General features: G+C 38.4%; 1 protein-coding gene across 3 annotated transcripts in view; it reads left to right on the forward strand.

Moving 5' to 3' along the window:
- Positions 1-25,050, forward strand: part of LOC140731437 (transmembrane protein 196) — a 31,078-nt gene that overhangs the window by 1,457 nt on the left and 4,571 nt on the right. For 2 of the 3 annotated variants that reach the window (XM_073052938.1, XM_073052940.1), the window contains exons 2-3: positions 5,897-5,953; positions 8,712-8,963. In XM_073052938.1, coding sequence (XP_072909039.1) covers positions 5,897-5,953; positions 8,712-8,963 — 309 coding nt within the window. Of the gene's footprint in view, positions 1-5,896; positions 5,954-8,711; positions 8,964-11,567; positions 11,726-25,050 lie in introns of all 3 variants that reach the window. The other variant, XR_012099824.1, reaches the window with a different exon arrangement.

Here is a 25,050-nt window from a genome sequence, read left to right on the forward strand (position 1 = left end):
CTAGGTTGGCATAATTGAAAATTCTTTATTCGTTTATAATTATCCTTTGTACCACTAGCTGCTGGAATTCTGTGCAATTGTCAATTGTTTCAGAATATGTCACTTACTCTGAAAAATACAGGATATAGTTAGTAATGTCAGCAGTTAATAAATAATTTTATTAATGAAAAAGCTCGATACGAGTTTGGCAGCGTTTCTTATTAAGGTTTTCTTCCGAACAGATTGTTTCCAGAACTCTCTTCCCTACCTGCCATTACAACACTGGGAAGCATTTGGTTACAAGACTCGATTTTAAAGGGGTTATAGGGAAAAAAATACTCACGGTCCACAGATATAGCACACCTGTCAAATCGCCATTTTACTAATAAAAACAATAAGAAAAAAACTTGTATCAAAACTGCACAGTCGTGACTGTGCTTTATTTTGGCACAAAGTACTTAGGGTGCTTGGTTGATAAATGTTCCTACATTTGAATGTGCTTTTGGTTGTATGGAATTCTAATTCAATTCTTTGTGGACTATTTCACAGCTTTGCTTGCAATCTCTTGGTTGACAGGTTGTAGGAGGCTAGGAAGCACAAGTCAGGTTCTGGCTATGGTGACCACTTCCTCAGCAGTCCCATGGGCAACTTCACGGTGTTCTCTGTCTTTCCATCATCCAGTGATCAGACTGCCAGTCCTGATCATGATATCTGATATGCTCTGTGTCCCCTTACCTCACCTCAGGCGAACCCTTCTTCACAAGTTGTCTTCTGAGTTTGCAAGTGATTGTCAAAGGGTGTGGGTATTTATTTGCCAAAACAAAATTACAAGAAGCATCAGTGGGCACAAGATGCACTCAGTGGCCGCTTCAGATCTGCACACCTGCTCCTTAATACAATTATCTAATCAGCCAATCATGTGGCAGCAACTCAGTGCATAAAAGCATGCTGACATGGTCAAGAGGCTCAGTTGTAGCTCGCATCAAACAATATAATGGAGAAGAAATGTGATCTCAATGTCTGACCATGAAATGATTAGAACATAGACACACAACAGTACCGCACAGGATCAGGCCATCAGGCCCATAATGTTGTGCCAAACCAGCTAAAAAGCAAATCAAAAATTCACAAACACTAATCCCTCCTACCTACATCCCTATGTCCATATCCCTCCATCTTCCTTACATCCATTACCTATCCCAACTTCTCTTAAAAGCCTCAAATGTGTTTGCCTCTGCTCTCCTCACCTTCAATGCATGTCCTATGGTGTTAGACATTTCAACCCTGGGCAACAGACAATCTCTGTCCGCTCTATCGATGCCTCTCATAAACTTGTAAACCTCTATCTGATCTCCCCTCAGCCTCCAACGCTCCAGAGAAAATGACCCAAATTTATCCAACCTATCATGGTAGCACATGCCCTCTAAACCAGGCAACATCCTGGTTAAACCTCTTCTGCACCCTCTCCAATTCATCAGCAGCCATCTTGTAGTGGGGCGACCAGAACAGTGTGCCGTACTCCAGATGTGGCCTAACCAGAGTTTTATAAAGTTACAACATAACCTCTTGACTTTTGAACTCAATGCCTCAACTAATAAAAGCAAGCGTTCCACAAGCCTCCTTAACCGCTTTATCAATAGCAATCCTGAAAGTTAAGGTCACTTTTCCCTAACAGTTCGCCCATTGAAAGGTCAGTCACCTGGCCTGGCTCATTACTCACACCAGGTCCAGTACAGCCCTTCCTCCCATCGGACTGTGTACAGATTGATTTCAGAAACCTTCCTGGATACACTTAACAAATTCTGCCCCATCTAAACTCCTTGCATTAAGAAGGCCCCAGTTTAAATTAGGGAAGTTGACATCCCCTATTATTTTAACACATTTCCTTAATCAGATGACATATCTGTTCCTCAATGCCCCGGTGGGTATTTGGGGGGTCTGTAGTACAATCCCATTAGTGTGATTGCACCTTTCCTATTCCTGAGTTCCACCCAAATGGACTCAGTGTCTGACCCATCCATTATGTCTCCCCTGGGTGCAGCTGTGATATTGTCTCTGATTAGTATTGTAACTTCCCCACCCTCGTTTTTACCTCCTCCTCTATCTTTTCTTCTTGTTGCAAGATGAGGTGGTTAGAGTATCTCTGAAACTGTGGATCTCCTGGGATTTCCATGCACAACAGTTCTGTTTATGGAATATGCGAAAAACAAAAAAACCTAGCCAATGGCAGTTCTGTAGGAGAAAAGGCCGTTGAATATATGTTTGTGGTCTTCTGCTGCTGGAGGCCATCCACTTTAAGGTTCTGCGTGTTGTGTGTTCAGAGGTGCTCTTCCACACACCACTGTTGAAGTGCATGGTTATTGGAGTCACAGTCGTCTTCCTGTCAGTTTGAACCAATCTGGCCATTCTCCTCTGACCTCTCGTCAGCAAGGCATTTTTACCTATAGAACTGCTGCTCACTGGATTTTTTTTGTTTCTTGCACCATTCACTGTAAACTCTAGACACCGTTGTGCGTGAAAAAGCCAGGAGATCAGCAGTTTCTGGGCCCAACGTATCGATAGAGCTACAGTTAGGCATGATAGTGGCTATATTTCATGGGGAGTTTGAGGAGATTTGGTATGTCACAAAAGACACTTGCAGATTTCTACAGATTTACCGTGGAGAGCATTCTAACTGGCTGCTTCAATGTCTGGTATGGAGCGGGGATCAAAATAAGCTGCAGAGTTGTAAACTGAGTCAGCTTCATCATGGGCACTAGCCTCAGTGGTATCCAGGACATCTTTAAGGAGTGATGTCTTAAAAAGGGGACATCCATCATTAAGAAGCCTCATGCCATTTTCTAATTGCTACCATCAGGAAGGAGATACAGGAGCTTGAGGACACATACTCAATGATTCAGGAACAACTTCTTCCCCTCTGCCATCTGATTTCTGAATGGACATTGAACCCATGAACACTACCTCTACTTTTTTTTAAATTTAATTTTTGCACTATGTATTTAACTATATTTATTGTACTTAACTTTTTTTCTGTTATTATGTATTGCATTATACTGCTGCTGCAAAGACAACAAATTTCATGATATAAAACCTGATTCTGATTCTGATATTCAAACCATCCCATCTGGCACCAACAGTCATTCCACAGTCAAAGTCATTTAGACCACATCTCTTCTCCATTCTAATGTTTGTTCTGAGCAACAAACTGAATCTCTTGACCTAGGAGGGTTACAACTTCCAAACTTTAAAAATTATTATTGAAACATTGAAACATTGAAAATAGGTGCAGGAGTAGGCCATTCGGCCCTTTGAGCCTGCACCACCATTCAGTATGATCATGGCTGATCATCCAACTCAGAACCCTGTACCTGCTTTCTCTCCATACCCCCTGATTCCTTTAGCCACAAGGGCCATATCTAACTCCCTCTTAAATATAGCCAATGAACTGGCCTCAACTGACTCCTGTGGCAGAGAATTCCACAGATTCACCACTCTCTGTGTGAGGAAGTTTTTCCTTTCCAGAGTTTCATGCCATAGCAGCTAAGTATGTTATTATTGAAAAACAGATTTGGTTTACAATGGTTATGACAATCACAGCAAGTTGAAGTGACTCCTGCAGTAGTTAGACCATAAAACTATGACTTAGGAGCTGAAATGAGCCATTCAACCCATTGAGTCTGGTCCATCATTTCTTCATGGCTGATCCATTTCCCTGTTAAACCATTCTCCTGCTTTTTCCTCATAACCTTTCATGCCTCAACTAATCAAGAACCAGTTAATCCCCACCTTATGTGCACCCAGTGACCTGGCCTCCATAGCCATTTGTGGCAATGAATTCCACAGATTTACCACACTCTGGTTAGAGAAATTCCTCCACATCATTTTTCTAAATGGACACCCCTCTATTCTGAGGCTCTGCCCTCCGGTTGTAGTGCCCCCCATCAAAGGAGACTCTGTCTAGGCCTTTCAACATTCTATTGGTTTCCCTCCTCATTCTTCTAAAATCCAGCAAGTAAAAAGTCCAGAGGCTTCAATCGCTATTCATGGGATAACCCTACCATTCCCGGAATCAATCCCGTGTACCTCCTCTGAACCTTCGCCAATGTCAACACATCCTTTCCTAAATACCTTTCAAGAGATATGCATTTCTTACAGTGTTTGTGAAAAGCTATCAGAATGTGCAGTTTACTACAATTGTTGCAGATCATGATAAATTATTTTTGTATGTGATAGATATATTTCACTGAAAGTGTAAAAATTCAGAATAATAGCTCTAAAATAGTGTAATAAAAGTTACATTGGAGAAAGATGATCTATCATGCTGTGACTTTAACAATGATTTAATTCCTGTGTTGTAGTTTCATGATTGTATTGATCATGGCTTCTGAGTGGAAAGATTGGTGAAGCTTGAGTCTGGAATATTGTGTGCACATCTGTTTTCCCTACTTGAGGAAAGATATGCACTCTGGAGGGTGTGTTACAGAGGATTAGCGATTGATTCTTGTGATGGAGTGAAGTTAATCCAATAAGGGGAGATTAAATGACCCGGGCAATAGAAGAATGATTGGTGATCTGTTAGACATACAAATTTATTCCAGAGCTGGACAAAATAGATCCAGCAATGCTGCTGTTCCAGCTAATGATTTAAAACCAAACTTTACAGTCTCATTGGAAGACGTCACCACTCATGATTGAGATGAAAATAAATCTCTTCATACAGAGATAGTGAACATCGAACATAGACCAGTATTGCACAATACAGGCCCCTATGATGTTTTGCTAATATTTTAACTTACTCTAGATCAATCTAACTCTCCCTCCTCTCAACTCACAAAGCCCACTCTTTTATGTTCATTCATGTGCCTATTTTAAATCTCTGAAATATCCCTAATGTATCTGCCTCCACTATGACCCCTGGCACTTAAGTTCCAGGCACTTACCGTTCTCAGTAAAAAACCTACCTCTGACATTCGACCATACTTTCCTCCGATCACTTTAAAATTACACTACTCCGTATTAGCCATTTCCACCCTGGGGAAAAGTCTTTGACTGTCCACTCTATCTAGGCCTCTTTATCATCTTGTACACATCTGTCATGTCACCTTCCATCCTCTTTCACTCCAAGGAGAATAACCCAAATTGCTCACCCATCCTCATAAAGCATGTCCTCAAGTCCAGGCAGGATCCTGGTAAATCTCTGCACACTGTCTGAAGCTTCCACACCCTTATAATGAGGAAACCAGAAATTAACACAATGCTCCAAGTGTGTTCTAACCAGAGTTTTATAAAGCTGCAACATTACCTCACAGCTCTTGAATTCAACCCCCTGGCAAATGAAGGCAGGCACGTCATATGCCTTCTTAACCGTCCCATCAACTTACGTGAAAGCCTTGAGGGATCTATGGATGTGGACCCCACGATCCTTCTGTTCTTCCACATTGTTGAGAATCCTACCATTAACCTTGTACTCTGCTTTCAGTTTTGACCTTCTATAGTGTGTCACTTCATACTTCTCCAGACTGAACGCCATCTGCCACTCCCCGACCCAGCTCTGCATCTTATCAGTGTCCCGTTGTAACCTTCTACATAGTCTGAAACCTTTAAAATTCTGCATCATGAAGGCTGTAGCAGTTTAAATGGTATGTTCAAGAGAGCGATCAAGACATTCTTGAATATAAAAGGAATCAAGGGATATGTGGTTTCAGGAAACTGATGCTGAGCTGAAAGACCAGACAATCTTACAGAAAGGCCGGGTATGCATGAATGGTCCACTCTTGCTTCTGTTATGTTATTGGAATGCAATGTTCTGAATAATAAGGTCACGAGATGAAGCTTTATTGCTGGCGGCGTTATGAAAAAGATTTCTATTTTATGACTTTAATCATTCTGTATCTCATATGTCTTTTCTTCTTTCCAGTTTTTAATCTGTGGAATATGTGGAATTGTCTGCGCCAAAAAGAAATCTGGTCGGATAGTGAGTAACCTATTTATAAAACATGCTTCACTACTGTACCTGGTAATATCCATCATGTCATTACCATTATAGTTCTTTCAAAGTAAATCCAAAGTTACAAATTAGTGTACATACTGTTCTTCATAGCTTCCCATACATTGAATTATTCATTTGGGAAATACAGTGGATTTCAGTTAATTGCAACCAGTACATTTTGGCTGCCCCAATTAGCCATCGTTTCATGGAAGTAGTTAAAACGGTATAAAAATGACAAATTACCTTTTAACTGAGTAGCAAATTATGTACTTAAATGAAAAACAGAACAGATTTGAATACTACCAATACTACTACAGCATTGAAAAACTGTATTATTTCCTAATTGTGATTAACGGAGGAATCAATCCAGTATACGCTGTAAATAAATTCAGTGTAAATACATAGTGTAGATAATGGACTGCCTTCGTACAATCCTTTCGCTATGGCATCTTTCTAACTCTTCATTTTAATTATAACACATTCAAGGTGATTGTCAATGCCTTCGAGTTCTTCATAGCTCCTAAATCGTTGAAGTAGTAAAATGGCTTCATTTTCACTCCAGGCCATTTCTGGCATCTCGAAGTCTGAGTGACTGAAAATGCGATGAGATCAACAGTCCTCAATTGTCTTAATACTTACTTGTCACCAACTATCAACAACAGACATCACTACCTTTTGAACACAAACCTATGCAATTGACGCTATTTCCTAACTGTTCACTCTGAGCGCGGTGTAATGTCTAACAGCCACACAAGTGCATGCACCTAACGCTATTTAGAAACTGTTCAGCAACAGACTCCCGTCCCAATTAAGTGGCATAGAGTCCCAAATAAACAAAGGGAATCCAGCTATTTTCTCGATTAGTTTTTGTTCTCTGAGAGTTGGCCCAAAGGAACAGCTGCCCCAATTAACTAATTGACCAAATAACTGGAAACCATTGTATTTTTGCTTTGTATGTTTATGCTGCTTTTAATATAATATTACTAATTTTACCCTGTGTTTGGACCATATTCTTTTGTTATTAAACATTGTAATTTTATTTTTTATTATCATTGAGATACAGCACAGAGTAGGCCATTCTGGCCCTTCGAGGGCCCAGACCATCAACCCCCAATTTAACCCTAGCCTAATCACAGGACAATTTATAATGATCAATTAACCTACCAGACGGTAGGTCTTGGGACTGTGGGAGGATACTGGAGGACCTGGAGGAAACCCACATGGTCACAGGGAAAGCGTACAGACTCCTTACAGGCAGCAGCGGGAATGGAACCCAGGTCACCTGTACTGTAAAGCGTTTTGCTAATCACTACGCTACTGTGCTGCCCCAATGTATGCACCTCTATCAGATCCTTTGGCAGTTCGTTTTGTGTACTCACCAGCCTCTGTGAGAAAAACTTGCTGCTCGGGTCCCTTTTAATTTCTTCCCCTCTCACCTTAGACCAACACGCTCCAGTTTTAGACTCCTCTTCCCTAAAAATACGGTGACCACTCATCTTACCTTTGACCCTCGTGATTTGATAATGTCACCCCTCAGCCTCTTTTGATCGATTGGAAACAGACCCATCTTATCCTCACAACTCCCAGGAATATCCTTACGAGTCAACTTCTGTCACACTAGCTATAGAATAGTGACCAGAACTCCATGCACTATTTCAGATGTGGTCTCACCAACACTTGTGCAGTTGTAACATGATATCCTGACTCTTGTACTCGGTGCTCTGCCCAAGTGTGCTTTGAGTCACAGAGCCCTGCAGCTGAAAAACAGGCCCTACAGACCATCTGGTCCATGTCAGCCAGGTTTCCTGCCTCATCCCATCTATCTGCACCTGGAACAAAGACCTCTATACCTCACTTATCCATATATCTTTGCAAACTTCTCTTAGATGTTGCAATGGAACCCACATTTACCACTTTCCCTGACAGCTCACTCTACACTAGCTGAGCTTCTCCCTCAAGTCCTCCTTAGATATTTCACCTTTCACCTTAAACCATTGATCACCCACACTGAGGGGAAAATGTACTCATCCTCTCACCTGATCTATTCCCCTCATAATTTGTATGCTTCTGAATGATCTCCCCTCATTCTCCTATGGTCCAGGTAATAAGGTTCTAACCAGTTCAACTTATCCCTGAAACCAGGTCCTCAAGTTCTGAACAACATCAATGTAAACTTTATCTGCAGCTTTTCAAGTGTGTTGTTAAGCTTCATCGTCACCATAGCTAAACATATTGCCATTTTCATGAACCTGTGTGCTACTCCTGGATGACAGATATTCCTCTTTGGACTGATGCCTGGAAGCAACCAGTGCAGAGATCAGACTCATTACATTGTAGAGAGATTTGGATTGGAAGTAGGTGGGTAGCTTTCTTCGGGTTCAGTAGCAAGTGCCACAGTACCAGCTACAAGATTAGGACAACAATTATAACCAGTGCTGTTCAATTTTTGTTAGCATTTGTTGAATCATAATTCTGTCTCTTGAATATTGAAAATCAGCTGTTGAAGATAATTATCACTTTGGGAAATTTCAAATAGAATTTACTTCTGTAAAGTGAATCACATTGAATTTACAGACACTAATATACAAATGTAATTAATTAAAATAAAATTATTATGCTTCATTTATGAACTTCCATGAAGTATTTATTTATGTCAATTAATGGAATATTTATTTAACCTTCTAATTTTATTTCCAAATTGCTGGTGCGGTACCTGATTTTAATCCTTCTTGTTTCTTACCAGATGATATTATTTTCTGCCTGTTGTATCTGTGGACTGATCGGAGGGATATTAAATTTTCAGTTTCTGCGAGCAGTAGCAAAAAGGACATTTACTTACCCCATTTATCTTGCTTCCATGTCAATGGCATGTCTGGGCATTGTGGGGTGCACCCTGTCTGCCTGGCTCACTTGTCGGCTGGCCAGCAACGAGCAACAGAGAATGTTCCTAGAAAGAGATCACTCACTGCACCACTCTCATGAAATGACAGAAAAAGTATGTAACTTTTGTAACTAATTTTATAAACCTGATAATAACTTTCTGAACCCTGCAGCAGCATGAAAGTAAGAAAATTATATTTTTATTTGAATTTGCAGTGTTTGATGCTGTAGAAATATTTGCAGAGAAAAATGTTTATTATTTCTCAAATCCACTTTTATATTATCATAGTAATTGGATAATCTGATCTTTGATTCAAACAACTGCATGTACAAGGTGTCAACTAAAAAAAATCAATCCAAGCCAGCTGAATACTGTGCAGATTGTGATTCTAGCGTTACATAAAATTAATCACTAAGTTATTTTACAGGATGCAAAGGGCAATTTGGCCCATTTTCCTTGTAATATTATTGTTGCAAGCATGTAATTCTGAAATCATGTCAAGTTATTTGTAAGAATATAAATGATTTTTGTTCCACTTTTGAGTTGTTTTTCTTCAGTTTTTTTAATGCATTCTTTGACCTTTTATTACAGGTAGCTAGAAGCTGAATTTATTTACCCACATGTGACACTTCCATGTCATTAAGACTTAATTCTACATTTTATTTAAACTCATCCATGACCTGGATTTCAACTTGTAAAATGCCTGATCTCATTCAACCTTATTTCTTCTTAACATTCATAGACCCTTAAGGCACCTAACCATTCTTTTTCTCTACTTATATTGTCTTCTCCTCTACTCTTTGCAGTTTCATGTACTCTTGCACAACAGGTTCTTAGCCTTTGATCTAAATGACTTTTCTTTAGATTTGTGTTAGAACGGCATAATTTGGCCTCAGCCTTATTGATTGTCCTTGTGAAAACTCACCACACCTTCTTCAGTTCCTCTTCCAACCCGCCCAGGAGAACCTGCTAATCCACCAGGAGAAAAAGCATTGCTGGGATTCCTAATCACACTGCTTCATGGCCTGGCTTCCTTTTTATCATTCTAAACACTGAAAATGCTGCACATGATGCAAGCTTTGAAGTCACAAGAGCATTATTTTTGTGCAAGCTGTATAATGCATCAAATATTATACCTAGATCCAGCCCATTTCTAGCCAAAGCTGTCAAACCCAATAGGTGGGTTGAAAAAGACCCACAAGATAAAATTCCATTTACTCAGACTTAAGTTATGAGCAAAATCCAAAGAATTTTGTTCTGAAGTGGACTGGATTTCAGGTGCACAGTGCAACATTCAGTCAAAACTGTCAATACACAAACAGAATTATCGATCAAACATGAAATTCTCCATTAAGTAATTTTATGATGTGCAATTTAAATTGTAGCTTATCTTATTGCTTAAACAATTATCAAATAATATTTTTTGTTGCATTTGATCTCTCTATGTAGTTAGAATGACTTGGACATAGATAGACATTGTCAGAATTAACTGATCACCAACAAAATCACAAAAAAATGTGGCTTCTGAAAATAATTGTTAGAAGTAGGAACAAGTTAAAACAATCTATTATGAAAAATATACAATAGTACTTCAATGCCTTCCAGGCAGTGAACATGTCAGTCATCTAATGAAAGTATTGATATTTTGTTTAAACAGCTGTGGTAACCATTACAGCTAAATTCCTAACAATTGCCGGAGAATGTAGGGCTTAGCTTCAACAAAGGAAATCTTAACATGTGTGAGCTTTCTTGAACACTCAGTGAGACACCTGATATTTCTAGTGGGGAAGTACAACCACCAAATACAAGTGAGAAATTGGGAATTTAGTTTCAATTGCTAGAAGAACGTATATATATATGTGGCATTTATGTGGAGATGGAAATCTGTAACTGCAAAATCTAAATACAGAAAGAATAAGAGAACGGTAATAGTACAGGCATTTGTGTCAAAATATTGGTATGGTTAATGGGGCTTTCATTATTTATGCCTTAATGGTTCATCTATTTCAAGTAAAAGAAATCGGTTTAAAATAGTAAAATAATTGTATTCTGAGTTATTCTACCTCCCTGTAGTCGTACAGTAAATTGAAATGCATTGATTGGCAGTAATTGCCTGTATTTGTGCAGCAAGTACAAGCAAACATTACCCAAGCCATTCAAACTATGCACTATGCATCTTAATTGCAGTTAATCGATCTCGCAAAATGAAAATGTATACTAATGCAAGTTTGGTGCTTCAGGCCTTGAGGTTATAATTGAAGGAGGTTACAAGACATTAAATTATATTACAATGTCTTTTACACATTTGCTTTGTCTTTTTCCCTCTCAATTCAATCTATTATCTTTTTCTTTCTCCTTATGTACTTCATTTGGAATTGAATTCATCTCCTCTACGCTTCCTTCTCTGTCTCCATACCATTAATTGTACAGTCATTGGCTTTGACAGTTGCTTGTCCCATTCATTCAAGCCCTAGGTGATGTTCTTTCCTTTTTCCATGTACATTGATTAATTTGCTATTTTTAAATGCAAGAAAAGTCAAGTCAATGATGCCATTAATGATGGACACAACTTATCAGCAAGTAATTACTTGAATAGTGAATTACAGAGTTATGCAAATTACTTTGTACCTGCTATTGAGACAGTGTAAACAACAGAACACACAACAGAACATGGGTGAATTCACCATGTCTCAATCCTCATTATTTTTATGTTTAAAGGCAAACCCAGCACATAATAGGCGGGCAGTAACTGCAGCTAAGTGATGGACTTCAGACCATAACAACCTGACCCTATAGGAGGAAACTACTGTCGAACTATTCAGGAGAGCTTGAAAGGCATGGGATCTGTGGAGCTTGGAGGCAGCATAGAAATTATGGTTTGTCCCATAATATTCAAATACTTGTGATTTGCAGTGTGTTACATCATCATGCCCATTCTCTTTGGCTCTATCTAAGTATATTGAACAGCACGCCACAATAACACTATGCTTTCATGGATGCAATAACAGTGCATTGATCTTGTGATATTGCATTGTTATATCCTCACAGCTTTTAAGTTTCCTCATTTGCCATAGAATTCAGCTGAATTAGAAATAAATGATCATCAAAACAGTCCTTTTTCACCTTTTTACATTTGAACAGCATAGATTTACGCTAGAAATTAGGTAACAAGATTAAAGGAAACACTGATGGTACACAACAATGAGCCCCGATGATGAAGTATAAAATTAGTTGCGGTCAACAGGCACTAATGGTGCAGAGCAAAGGGCTATTATAGTGTTTGCACACATAAACCACCTGAGATGAGATATTATTCAATCAGCCCTGCAGAAGTGTGAGATATCTGTATAATATGAAAGAGCCAAGCACATGGATGGTTTGCATTATCTCGAATGTTAGTGACAGTACCATTTTCTGTGTTGATACTATTATAGAACAGCAGTTGTAATCTGATAAAATTGTTGGCCCATTTGAAGTGTGTGTCATGAAAGCTTCCCTACTCATATGATGCGTTTAGGCTCTATATACCAGGGAATTATCCTAGCCCAGCTTGAACAGGTATGAGAAAACACAAAACATGGATTCCATGTCATCATGGTCTATACTCAAATTGATTATTAGGTATAATTATCAATTGTCCTCTGGCACTGCCATATTGGAAATAACAAAACAACTACTGGAATTTTTATGTGTCTGTTCAGCTTTGTCAAATGATTTACTGCAAACCACAGACAGAATGAGACCACAGTGTGAACTCTCATGAAAGCTAATCTATGCTGATAGAAAATGCATCCTTTGGAGCAGGACAGTGGGCTTTGGAGTCTATCAGGAATATAACTTTCAATTAGGTGAACTTAGGCATGCATTAGCATATACAGAGCGAGTAGAGAGAAGTACAACCATGTAAAACAAAGGAAGCATAGTACTGTACAACATTCGTTCTCTTTCCTTATATGCTGGCTAATTTTTAGAGCAGAAAAGAAAGCTTATTTGCTCAGATAAAAATAGAACACCTGTTCTCTGCAAGAAATAAATATGTGGATCAGGCAGTAATTCTTTGCTTGAAAGCTTGTATAATAGAAAATGATGACAATTATTAAACCAACATTAAAAAGAAATTCTTGTCCAATATTCCAAGCCTAAAACTTAAATATTAATAATACTTTAGACAGTGACTTTATTGTTTAAAGATTTACATTTGACCAGATCATGCTGAAAAAATAACTAATAAAGTGTTAATTTTCTCTCCGGGTAGTAACATACCGAAGAATCAATAAATGCACGCGTTTCAATATTCAAAACTTCAGCTAGTCAGTTTGTAACACTCCACAGTGTGATTTGCAAATACTGTCTTCCTGTCTTCTTTCAGAAACTGCTAGATTTTCAAATTAATTCTATATTAAACTCTGTAGTTAATTCTGTCAGTGAATGCTTTGAATCTGTTTTCACAAACCTCTGTAGCTAAGAAGAGACTGAAATATTGGATCTGATAAACATAGTAAGCATTAAAGTGTTTAGTATCTTTGAAGTAGGAAAATGGCAGGCCTGAATAAAATATACCATTATTATTCAAAGCAGCAAGGAAGAAATTGTACAAACTCATCATCATTCTTCAGTCCTCTGTAATTGAAGCAGGCAAGAGCACTGGAGTTTTATTTTACACTATTTCATTAATTGTAAACATAATTTCTAGTAATTTTATGCTTTTGCACATCATATAATGCAGTGATTATAAAACCTATTCTGGATTGCCATCGTTATATCATTGATGAAAAGAAGGGATAAATGAAGTATGTAGAGGACAGTTAGGTTAAATTTTGTAGAAGGTACATCTTCATTTAGAAAGGGACAAAATAATAACAGATTCAGCATGGGTTAAGCTTTGACTGCATTTTTGAGGCGATAACACAGAAGATTGAAGACAGTGTCTTTGATAAAGAGTGCATCGGTTTTAGTGAGGGATATTGAATTTTCTGTGTCAGGATCACAAAAAAAAAACCTTCCAAAGATTAAATGGATGATGCCAAATTGGATGCAAAATTGCCGCAGTAGCCAGATTCAAAGTATAATGAATGATGAGTGTATTTCTGTCTATAAGAAAGCGCTTACTATTGGACTTTCATAGTTCTCTTTACTTGGTTGCTTGCTTTCTGCATTATATATTAATGACTTAGACTTGTATGTAAGGATGATAAAGGAGGTTGTAGATGACAAAAAATGACTCTGTGATTGAAAGTGAGGAACAAGTTTTTGGACTTGTAACTATCACCAAAAATGTAAAGTGATCATTTAGGAACTTAAGTGTAGCTGAAAGTAATTTTTGACTTTTCCTGCTCTACAATATAGACATGGGGGGGATTGCTTTCTTGTACTTATTATTTACAAGTTTTTGTTCAAGGAAGTTATTTTAAGGTAAGTACTTTCCAAATGTATTTCTTCAGGTAGTTCCTTTTACTCTCCTAATACTCAATCAAAAAAACCCTTCAAATTCTTATTAAAATATTATTTCAGTAAAATGGCTGATCTCATTAATTGTGTAGTATCCATATCATATTACAAAGGGTGAGTTGAATTTAGACATGAAGAAATATGATGTTCAAAGAAACTGCATACATAGTTGGCTAGTTAAATCTAAATATCATGCACAACTTACAAATGCACAATAACTAGTTTTTGTCAAATGAGCTTACTCAAAAATTAAATATTTTATACCTTATTGGTTATTATTAACATTAGGAACTGAAAAGGAAAGGTCAAGGTACGAGGGGTGATTGATAAGTTCATGGCCTAAGGTAGAAGGAGTCAATTTTAGAAAACCTAGCACATTTATTTTTCCTACATTTACACGCTTAGTCCAACAGTTGTGGAGCAAATGGATACCTTCTTTGTAGAAGTCGGTGTCTTGGACCTCCAGAAATGGTCCACAGCAGGCATGATTGATAAGTTTATGGCCTAAGGTAGAAGGAGATGAGTTATTAACTTCAAACTTCCTGCATTTTCACTCAGAGAGTTGAACTGCACATGCACGTAACGAGAGCTGTATAACTCTTCTCCTTCTACCTTAAGCCACAAACTTATCAATCACCCCTGCAGTGGACTACTTCTACAAAGAAGGGATCGGTATGCTCCACGACCGCTAGACTAAGTGTGTACATGTAGGAGGGAACTATGTTGAAAAATAAATGTGTAGGTTTTCTAAATTAGACTCCTTCTACCTTAGGCAACGAATTTATCAATCACCCCTCGTAGTGTAGTTAATAAAGTGATAGTCTCAAAAAGTTGAAAGTTGATAGCCCCATGAAAGTTACGGTGATTTTTGTTGTTCTCCATGTCCTTCTGGAATTGTTGTGCTTATGGATTGCATCTCTTGTGCAAGCTGAAGGAGGTTGCATTGTGACTCTGGGAACAAATGATGAAACTTCTTGCAATGACGTTACATGTGCTATTCAACGGGGATATTCTGCTGTGATGACTATAGCTGTTTTCTTTCGTCAAGGCAGTCAAAATTGCTGAGATCTACAGATTCTTCTTTTCCCAGATAAGTGAAATGAGATCATGATTTGGGAAAAACAGGTTGGTGTTGGGTCCCAAGAGAGAGAATTTGTAGAATGCTATGAGATGGCTTTTTAGAGCAGCTTTTGGCTGAGGCCACTAGGGGATCAGCTGTTCTAGACTGGGTGTTGTGCAATGAATTCGATATGATTAGGGAGCTTAAGGTAAAGGAACCCTTAGGAGACTCTGATCATAATATGATACGATTCATTCTGCAAATTGAAAAGAGAAGCTTAAGTTAGATGTATTAATATTACAGTGGAATACAGGGAATTACAGAGGCATGAGAGAAGAGCTAGCCAAAGTTAATTAGAAGGGAATACTAGCAGGGATGACAGCAGAGCAGCAATCCCTGGTGTATCTGGGAGTAATTCAGAAGGAGCAGGAAAAATACAGGAAAGATGAAGAAATATTCTTAAGGCAGGATGATGCAACAGTGGCTGACAAGGGAAATCAAAGACAACATAAAAGCAAAAGAGAGGGCATATAATAAAGCAAAAATCAATGGGATGTTAGACAATTGGGAAGCTCTTAATAACCAACAGAAGGCAGCTAAAAAAGTCATAAGGAACAAAAATGAAATATGAAGGTAAGCTAGGTAATACTATACCAAAAGTTTTGTCAGATTTATAAGGAGTAAAGAAGAGGCAAGAGTAGATATCGGACTACTGGAAAATGACACTGCAGAGGTAGTAATGGTGGGGAGTCAAGGAAAAGACAGAGGACCTGAAAATGTATTTTACAGTGTGGTGGAAGTTCAAGAGTGTCGGGCCAGAAGTGAGGTGTGCATTTACTATTACTAGGAAGTAGGTCAGTGAGATGTTGAAAGGTCCGAAGGTAGCTGTCACCTGGACCAGATAGATTACACTGAAAGAGGTAGCTGAAGAGATTATGGAGGCATTAATAATGATCCTTCAAGAATTACAAGATTCTAGCATGGTTCCACCCCATTCTTCAAGGGAGGAAGACGGAAGAAAGGAAATTATAGACCAGTTAGCCTGACCTCAGTGATTGAGAAGATGTTGGAGTCGATTGTTAAGGATGAATGTTTTCGGGCACTTGGAGGCATATGATAGACTGGGCCAAAGTTGGAATAATTTCTATCAGGGAAAACCTTACCTGAAAATTCTGTTGGAATTCTTTGAAGAAATAATAAGCAGGAATAATAAATAATAAGAAGGAATTAGTTGTTGACTTCAGAAGGAGTAGCGGACTGCACAACCCCATCTACATCGGTGGTGTGCAGGTGGAACAGGTCAAAAGCTTTAAGTTCCTCCGGGTGAATATCACAAGTGACCTGACTTGGTCTAACCAAGCAGAGTCCACTGCCAAGAAGGCCCATCAGCGACTTTACTTCCTGAGAAAGCTGAAGAAATTTGGCCTGTTCCCTAAAACCCTCACTAATTTTTATAGGTGCACCGTAGAAAGCATTCTTCTAGGGTGTATCACAACCTGGTATGGAAGTTGTCCTGTCCAAGACTGGAAGAAGCTGCAGAAGATCGTGAACATAACCCAGCACATCACACAAACCAATCTTCCATCCTTGGACTCACTTTACACCACACGCTGTTGGAGCAGTGCTACCAGGATAATCAAGGACAAGACCCACCCAGCCAACACACTTTTTTGTCCCACTTCCCTCTGGGAGAAGGTACAGGAGCATGAAGATTCATATGGCCAGATTTGAGTACAGCTTCTGTCCAACTGTGATAAGACTGCTGAACAGATCCTGACCCAGATCTGGGCCATACCTTCCAAATATCTGGACCTGACTTGCATTACCTTACTTTCCCTTTTCTATTTTCTAATTATGATTTAAAATTTAAATTTTTATTATATTTACTTCAATTTGTACTTCAGGGAGCGCGATTCGCAGAAACAAATATCACTGTGATGATTGTACGCTCTAGTATCAATTGTTTGGTGACAATAAAGTAAAGTATCTGGATAGACAAAGGAGAATTGATAGATTTGTGTACTTGGAATTTTAAAAGGCCTTTGGCAAGGTTCCAGATTTGAGACTGCTTAGCAAGATAAGAGCCCATGATACAGGAAAGTTACTAGCGTGAATGGAGCCTTTTCTGATTGGCTGCCGGTGAATAGTATTCTGCAGGGTTCGGTGTTGGGACTGCTTCTTTTTACATTGTGTGTCAATGATTTGGATGATGGAATTGATGGCTTTATGGAGAGTACAGAGATAGGTGATGGGGTAGATAGTATTTAGGTAACAGGGAGATTGCAAAAGGACTTAGACAGATTAGTAAAATAGGCAAAGGAGTGGCAGATGGAATACAGTGTCAGGAAGTGAATGGTCATTTGCTTTGATAGAAGTAATAAAAATAAAGTCTATTTTCTAAACGGGGATCAAATTCAAAAATCCAAGATGTAAAGGGACTTGTGAGTCCTCATGCAGAATTCCTTAAAGGTTAACTTATGGTTAACTCAGTGGTGAAGAAGGCAAATACAGTTAGCACTCATTTAGTGAGGTCTAGAATAAAACAAGGATGTATTGTTAAGGCTTTATAGTGTACTGGTGAGGCCTCGCTTGGAGTATTGTGAGCAGTTTTGGGTCTCTTATCTAAGAAAGGATCTGTTGACATTGGAAAGGGTTCAAAGGAGGTTAATGAAAATGATTCCAGGATTGAAAGGCTTATCATATGAGGAGTGTTTGATTGCTCTGGACCTGTACTCACTGGAATTTAGAAGAATGAAGTGTGATCAAATTGAAACATATCAAATGTTGAAAGGCCCAGTTAGAGTGGATATGGAGAGGGTGTTTCCTTTAGTGGGGAAGTCTAGGACCAGAGAGAACAACCTCAGAATAAAGGGACTTCCATTTATAATGGAGATGAGGAGGAATTTCTTCAACCAGAGGATGGTGAATCTTTGGAAATTGTTGCCACAGGCAGCTGTGGAGGCCAAATCATTGAATATATTTAAGGCAGAAGTTGACAGATTCTTGATAAGACAGGGCATGAAAGCTACAAGGAGAAGGCAGGAGAAGAGCATTGAGAGGAAAATGGATCAGCCATGATGAAATGGCGGAGCAGACACAATGGGCCAAATGGCCTAATTCTGCTCCAATATCTTATGGCCTTATTGGAATTGATGGTTGTGATTGGAGTGTTACTGGTTCTGGAATGAAGATGACAGAGGATGAATGTTCATCTGTCATATACTGTAGCTGAACTTCACTCCAATAGGAGGCTTAATAGTATTGATAGAAAGTGCTATGATGTGGAATATTGAGGAGTTGATGTTGTGAAATATCCTTCCTTGACACAGTCTCAATTGGGATTGTGCCAGTGGTGTCAGTGATGACCATGATCAACCTGTAACTGTGCATTCATTTGGACACTGAGTTGGAAATTGAGGTAAATATCTTCAATTATGTTTTTGTTGGAGCTCATTTTAAGCACTTGTAAGGCCATGGATATTCATTAGCCTGTCTATCCCAGAACAAAATCACCTCCACAATCTGACCTTAAAAACTGGAGCATTTTCCATATGACCATAAGACCATAATATGTAGGAGTAAAATTAGGCCATTTGGCCCATCGTCTCCTCCACCATTTCATCATGGCTGATCCATTTTTCACTCAGCCCCAGTCTCCTGCTTTCTCCCCATAGCCCTTCATGCCCTAACTAATCAAGAATTTATCAACCTTAATCTTAAGTATACTCAATGATTTTGTCCTTTGATCTGAGACTCCCCCACTAAGGGGAACATCCTCTCCACATCCACTCTATCAAGGCCTTTCAACCTTCTGTGACATTTCCCAACCCCCCCATTCTTCCGAATTCCGGTGAGTACAGGCCTGGATCCATTAAACAGTCCTCCTATGATAATCCTTTCAATGCTGGAATAATTTTTGTGAACCTCCTTTGAACCCGCTCCAATGTCAACACATCCTTTCTTCGAAAAGAGGCCCAGAACTGCTCAGAATACCCCGTGAGGCCTCACCAGTGCCTTATTATGCCTCAAATAGGATGTCACCTCTCAATGATCCCCATCATCCTATTATGCCTTGAAGCCATGGACAACTTATGCTAATTACCTTGAAGCATTGCAGAAGTACCATTAAATCTTCTAAATTCCATGGGTGAGTAGGGAAACTCAGGGATAATCCCCTCCATTGTGGCACAAATTTCTCTCAATCTAGGTGGGCAATATTATCCTTATTGACTGGCTTCAAACATAAAAGACATGACCTCTATTCAGAACTCTGCATGGCATATGACCTCCAAGAGCACAAAGAGCCAAGGCGTTGAGGATGTTCTTATAGCTCCCTAAAAAAATGTCCAACGTCAGAAATAATGGATGTCTCTGAACTCTCTTATAAACTAGAGGGGAAATATTCGAGAAGGCACTGAACATTTTGAGCCCATGATGAAAACATGAAAATCAAACACAAACAGTGGAAGGGGTTTGCAAGAGGTCAAACCATGCCCACTCCAGTCTTATCAAGTACTATTTACCCCATCCTTGGAAGACTCTATAGATGTTTTGCATAGGGCTCCATAGTCACCCCATGGCCATAGAACTCAAGTGGAAACCAGTCAAGCTTGATCATCAGAAATGCCCAAAGAAGAAGAACATAGTATTGCTAGTGCACTGTATTATTTCTACTTCTGATATTTAGTTCCATCAGTCAATGGAATACAATGGTGTCAACTTTACTATAAAGATTATTTAGCATGGCTAACCTAGGATGTATTTCCAAGTGAAAAAAAATGTTTTTTTTTCTTAATTTTGGTACAAAGTAAAAGAAAAACTCATCTGTAGCATTAACAGATTCTTCTCCTTAAGGTAGACCTGTCTTGAAAGTCCCATTCTCCAAGAATAATGCTAGTGGTAGTTGAAATGATGTAAAATTTATCAGAGAAGTTCATCTTCAGAATAAATGCCTTAACTAATGAAGCATCCATTTCAATTTTAACTTGGGTTCCGAGACAAAGCAGGCTCATGAAAATGAAAATCCACTGGCTTCAATCACAATTACAATCAAAGAGCAATGAACAGCTATAGCTATTCTGAGCAAATGTACAGGTAGAGAAAATAAAGGATGGAAAATGTTAAACCAGTTTGATGGTGCATAAAGGGTGCCTGATGTAGATACTAAGAACATTTTTCACTAACTCACTAGGTTTCAGGTTACAATGCCATAATGGGACAGGACTTTCATTGCCTGCAATAATACTTGGACTTTGAATGAAATGGGATCAGACAGTTGTAAAGACATTCATAATTATTGATGTCAAGAAGAGGTCTTGCTTGTAATGCTGTATTAATTGTATTAAAATTTCTAATGCTATTTATAGGATGTACAGACTCAGCAGATGGTATTTGAGCACAGACCAAGGGTTGTATTGTTTTTTCACAGAGCACTGCATTATAGAAAAACACTTCTCTGGGATTCTCAAGGAGTACAAAATTTTCATTTCAAAATGTAGAAATCACAGGTCTCAATATTTACAAGGAATTGTTATGAATTAACATCCATGAGAGGAATTTCTGGAAAATAAATGAAATCCAAAAAAAAAAGTAATAGCAGGAGGTCTACAGGATATAATCAATTGAGAAACTCTATCCTGATATAGTTTACTGGAAGTAAATTCAACAGTATTCAAAAGTATACTGAAGAGAAGATTTTATTCATTAAAGTACATATACAAGAAATATGAAAAACAATGCACTCTCAGTGTTGTTCAGTAAATATGCATAGTGCTATCAGATAGTATTAGCATATTCTACACGCAAGTATTTGTAGTGTTAGTGCATACGACATACAAGGCAACATTACCATTCCAGACCCTCAAATATCTAGTGGCAAAATATTCCAGTCCCTCTGTCACAAAGGTTTTTCATTGGCTTCAAAAAGTTTCATTGCATAGCTTAGCACATATTCCTGCAGCCTGGAATTTACTCGGGACATCTCACTTTACTAGAAGGGTAGGTAAACCGTTGTTTGCCCTGGGAACAGCCCACAGACAAGGACCCTTCTCTTGTTTTCTTGACTTACTTTGCAAATCCACAGTTCATGAGGAGGTGGGCAACCATTTTATCCTCTTGCAGCCATTTCACCTTTGCTGCAGGTGAGATGCCAATTTTGTAGGAAGGATCTGATAGAGAGGTTCCTTCTTACTGCGAGACAAGAGAGGAAAAGATTTTAGTTACTCATATTACCAGCAGCAGGTTTCTATGCATTTTCTACTTTATATGTTGGTAGACAGAACCTAGAGCAATCCATGAACTTTGTTACGTATCCCATAACTGGATCACTTACCAGCAAAGATAGAGAGGTCCGCTGAAGTCTCATGGTACCATTTTCAAACGTTTTTATTTATAAAGGGGCACAAAAGTAAGGTTAATACAAACATTCAGATACCATAAGTCGTCAATACTCAATCTAAAGTGCAGGTATAGTAATAACCAATAAGAAATAAACTCTATCGTTGTCTAGGGGTAATGTATATATTGTCCGCTGTATATCTGAAAGTCTCTTGCGGTCACTGCAGTTCCACCAGCTGCATGGTCTATATGTAGACCTATAGCTTATTCCTTTCCTTGGTTTGCATAACTCGCCTTTAGAAAACTGTGTCATTTTCAGTTCTGAATTTTTTATTAACCATGTTTCCAAAAAAATCCATTATCCTTTTTGTGAAGATATGCAGCCCATAAATAATCTGCTCAACTTTTTGAACTTCCACCTTTAACAAGGTTGCCTGAACCTTTCTAAAATCAGAATGCTCTAGCAACACTCTCAATTTACTGTTATACACAAAAATATGTCATCCAATAGGTAAGATTTCATGATAAAGTTAACAGTAGAATTGACGGGCCCTCTGTTACTTATATGGAAATCAGACATCAATATCCAATTAAATAAAAAAACAAAAATGCTGGAAAAAAAAACTAGGCAAGTCAGATAGCATCTGTGGATAAAAAAATAGTCTGGGTCCAAGGCTAGAAATAAGTTAGTCTAAGTATCAGAGAAAATTGGGAACTGAGGCCTTATCTAGTGGCCAGTGTTTTGCTGTTAAACACATAAATCTAGAAGCTGCGGGAATCCAAAAGCTGTCTAACAAACAATTCAAGTATGTTGTGTAAAGGGAGAATTTAAAAGAACTCAAAATGTGCCCATTCCAATCTTGATGCAATTTTTGTAGCTTATGATGTATTCATTTCTACTAATCAATGTATTGGAAATTAAATTTACCTCATTGATTTTTGGATATTGGAAGAATATTTTTAAGAGGTAAAAATACATCCTTTCACTTTCTCTGTTAATCTAAACATAGTTTCATTTCTTTATTTAAATTTATTTCAGAACTTCCTAAATGACTGTTAAGAATCCAACCCTTAGCATTGTGTTCCATGCACCCCCACTCTATGCATAATAAACCTCACTCTGACACCACCCCTCTATACTTTCCCCCAATCATATGAAAATGATGCCCCTTCATATCAGCCATTTCCTTCCTGAGGAAAAAGTCTCTGTATATCCACTCAATCTATACCTCTCAATGTTTTGTACACCTCTATCAAGTTACCTTGCATCCTGCTTTGCTCCAAAAAGAAAAGCCCTTAGTTTACTCAACCTACATTAATAAGACATGCTCTCCAATCTATGCAGCACCCTGGTAAATCTCCTCTGCATTCTCTCTAAAACTTCCACATCCTTCCTATAATGAGGCAAACAGCACTGAACACAATATACCAAGTGTGGTCTAACTGAGTTTTATAGAGCTGCAATATTACCTTGCAGCTCTTGAACTCAATCCTACGATTAATGACGGCCAACACACCATATGCCTTCTGAAGAACCTTAACAACTTGCATGGCAACTTTAAGGGATCTATGGATATGGACCTCAAAATCTCTCTGCTCCTGCACACTGCTAAGAATATTGCCACTAACTCTCTATTCTACCTTTAAATTTGATCTTCTAAAGAGAATCTCTATAACACTTTTTCAGGTTGAACACCATGTGCCTAATCTCAGCCTAGCTCCGCATCCTGTCGATATCCTGGTGTAATTACTACAAATGTCTACACTATACACACTCCACCAACTTTAATGCCATCTGCAAACTTATTGACCCACCTTTCCATTTCCTCATCTGAGTCATTTACAAAAGTCTCGAAGAGCTAGGATCCCAGAACAGATCCCAGTGAAACACCATTGGTCACCGACATTGAGGAAGAATACGTTCCATCTACAGCCTTCTCTGTGCAAGCCAATTCTGAGTCCACACTGCCATGTCTAGATCCCATGTCGTTGACTTATTGAATAGGACTATCATGGGGAACCTTATCAAATGCCTTACAAAATCCATATGCACAACATTCACTCTCCTAAGTCCATTCTTCAGCTCATTCTTGGCAATCTTGTAACTCTCTAGACCCCTGTCTGGTCCTTACTTCCTAAACCCTAAGTAAGCTTCTTTCTTCCTCTTGACTAGATGTTCTACATCTCTTGTAAACCGTGCTTCCTTCACCCTACCATCCTTCCCTGCCTTAGTGACACAAACCTATCCAGAACCCCATGTGTACACCCTAAACAACCTCCATCTTTCCATCATGCAACTCCCTGTTTCCAAATAACACTCCCAAATTCCTGCCTAATAACATCATAATAGCTCTGTCCCAATTTAGTACTTTCCATATCATCTACTCCTCTCTCTCTCTTCAAGACTATGGCAAAGGTCAAGGAGTTATGGTCATTGTCTTCAAAATGCTCACGAACAGAGCATTTTGGTATCTGACACCTGACAAGATACAGTGTGACCGCTCTTCTAGTCAGCCTGTCTGCATATTGTATCAGGAACTTTTCCTTGACATACCCAACAAATTCCACTCCAACTATAGCATTTGCACTAAGGAGGTGCCAATCAATATTAGGGAAGTTGAAATCACTCATGTCACAGCCCAACGACCCAAAATTTGCACTTAAAATAAATCAATTAGCAATCATCATTATTTCTGTGTAATGCTGCTAGGATGCAAGCATACATGCTTATCTGACATGAAAGTCCTAAAGTAATAGGCTGATATTCTACGGAGGAGATTTATACAATCAACATAGACTGTGACAGAAATGTTTCCTGTACTATTCATGGTATGAAAGATATCAGAAATGCTAAGCTTTGTTCAGTGAGAAATGTTTCAGTTTTTAATAATACACTCAATGATAATTACTGCTGAATACAATTTAAGGGCCAAAAGGCAATTTGCTTGTGTTATTTTCTTCATTTCCTCATGACAATACCATGCAATTACTTTAAATAGAAATTATTTTCTCTATTTTTAAAGTTTATTTATATTTCAGCTAGACACCTTATGTTGTGTGTGCCCGTATTCTTTTTTCTCTTTTTGCAAGATGAGTGAAGTGTTAATTGTAATCTGTGCATGTATTTTTATTATGTGTTGTCTGTGAGAATTTTTCAGTCTGTTTGGCTGCCTTGCCTGCTCGAAGGTTACACTATCCTTGGATGCCACTATAGCATATAGAAGGTACTTCCAGAATGCAAGACTCATCAGAGCAGTGAAAAGAGACAATACCAGACTCTGCAGACTTGTTTTTCAAGATTAGTTGTTTTGCAACTGACTGTTAAATCTATTCCATAATACTTATTTTCTACCATTG

This window comes from Hemitrygon akajei, chromosome 8 (genome assembly GCF_048418815.1).
Source record: "Hemitrygon akajei chromosome 8, sHemAka1.3, whole genome shotgun sequence".
In the NCBI taxonomy this organism is placed as follows: Eukaryota; Metazoa; Chordata; class Chondrichthyes; order Myliobatiformes; family Dasyatidae; genus Hemitrygon; species Hemitrygon akajei.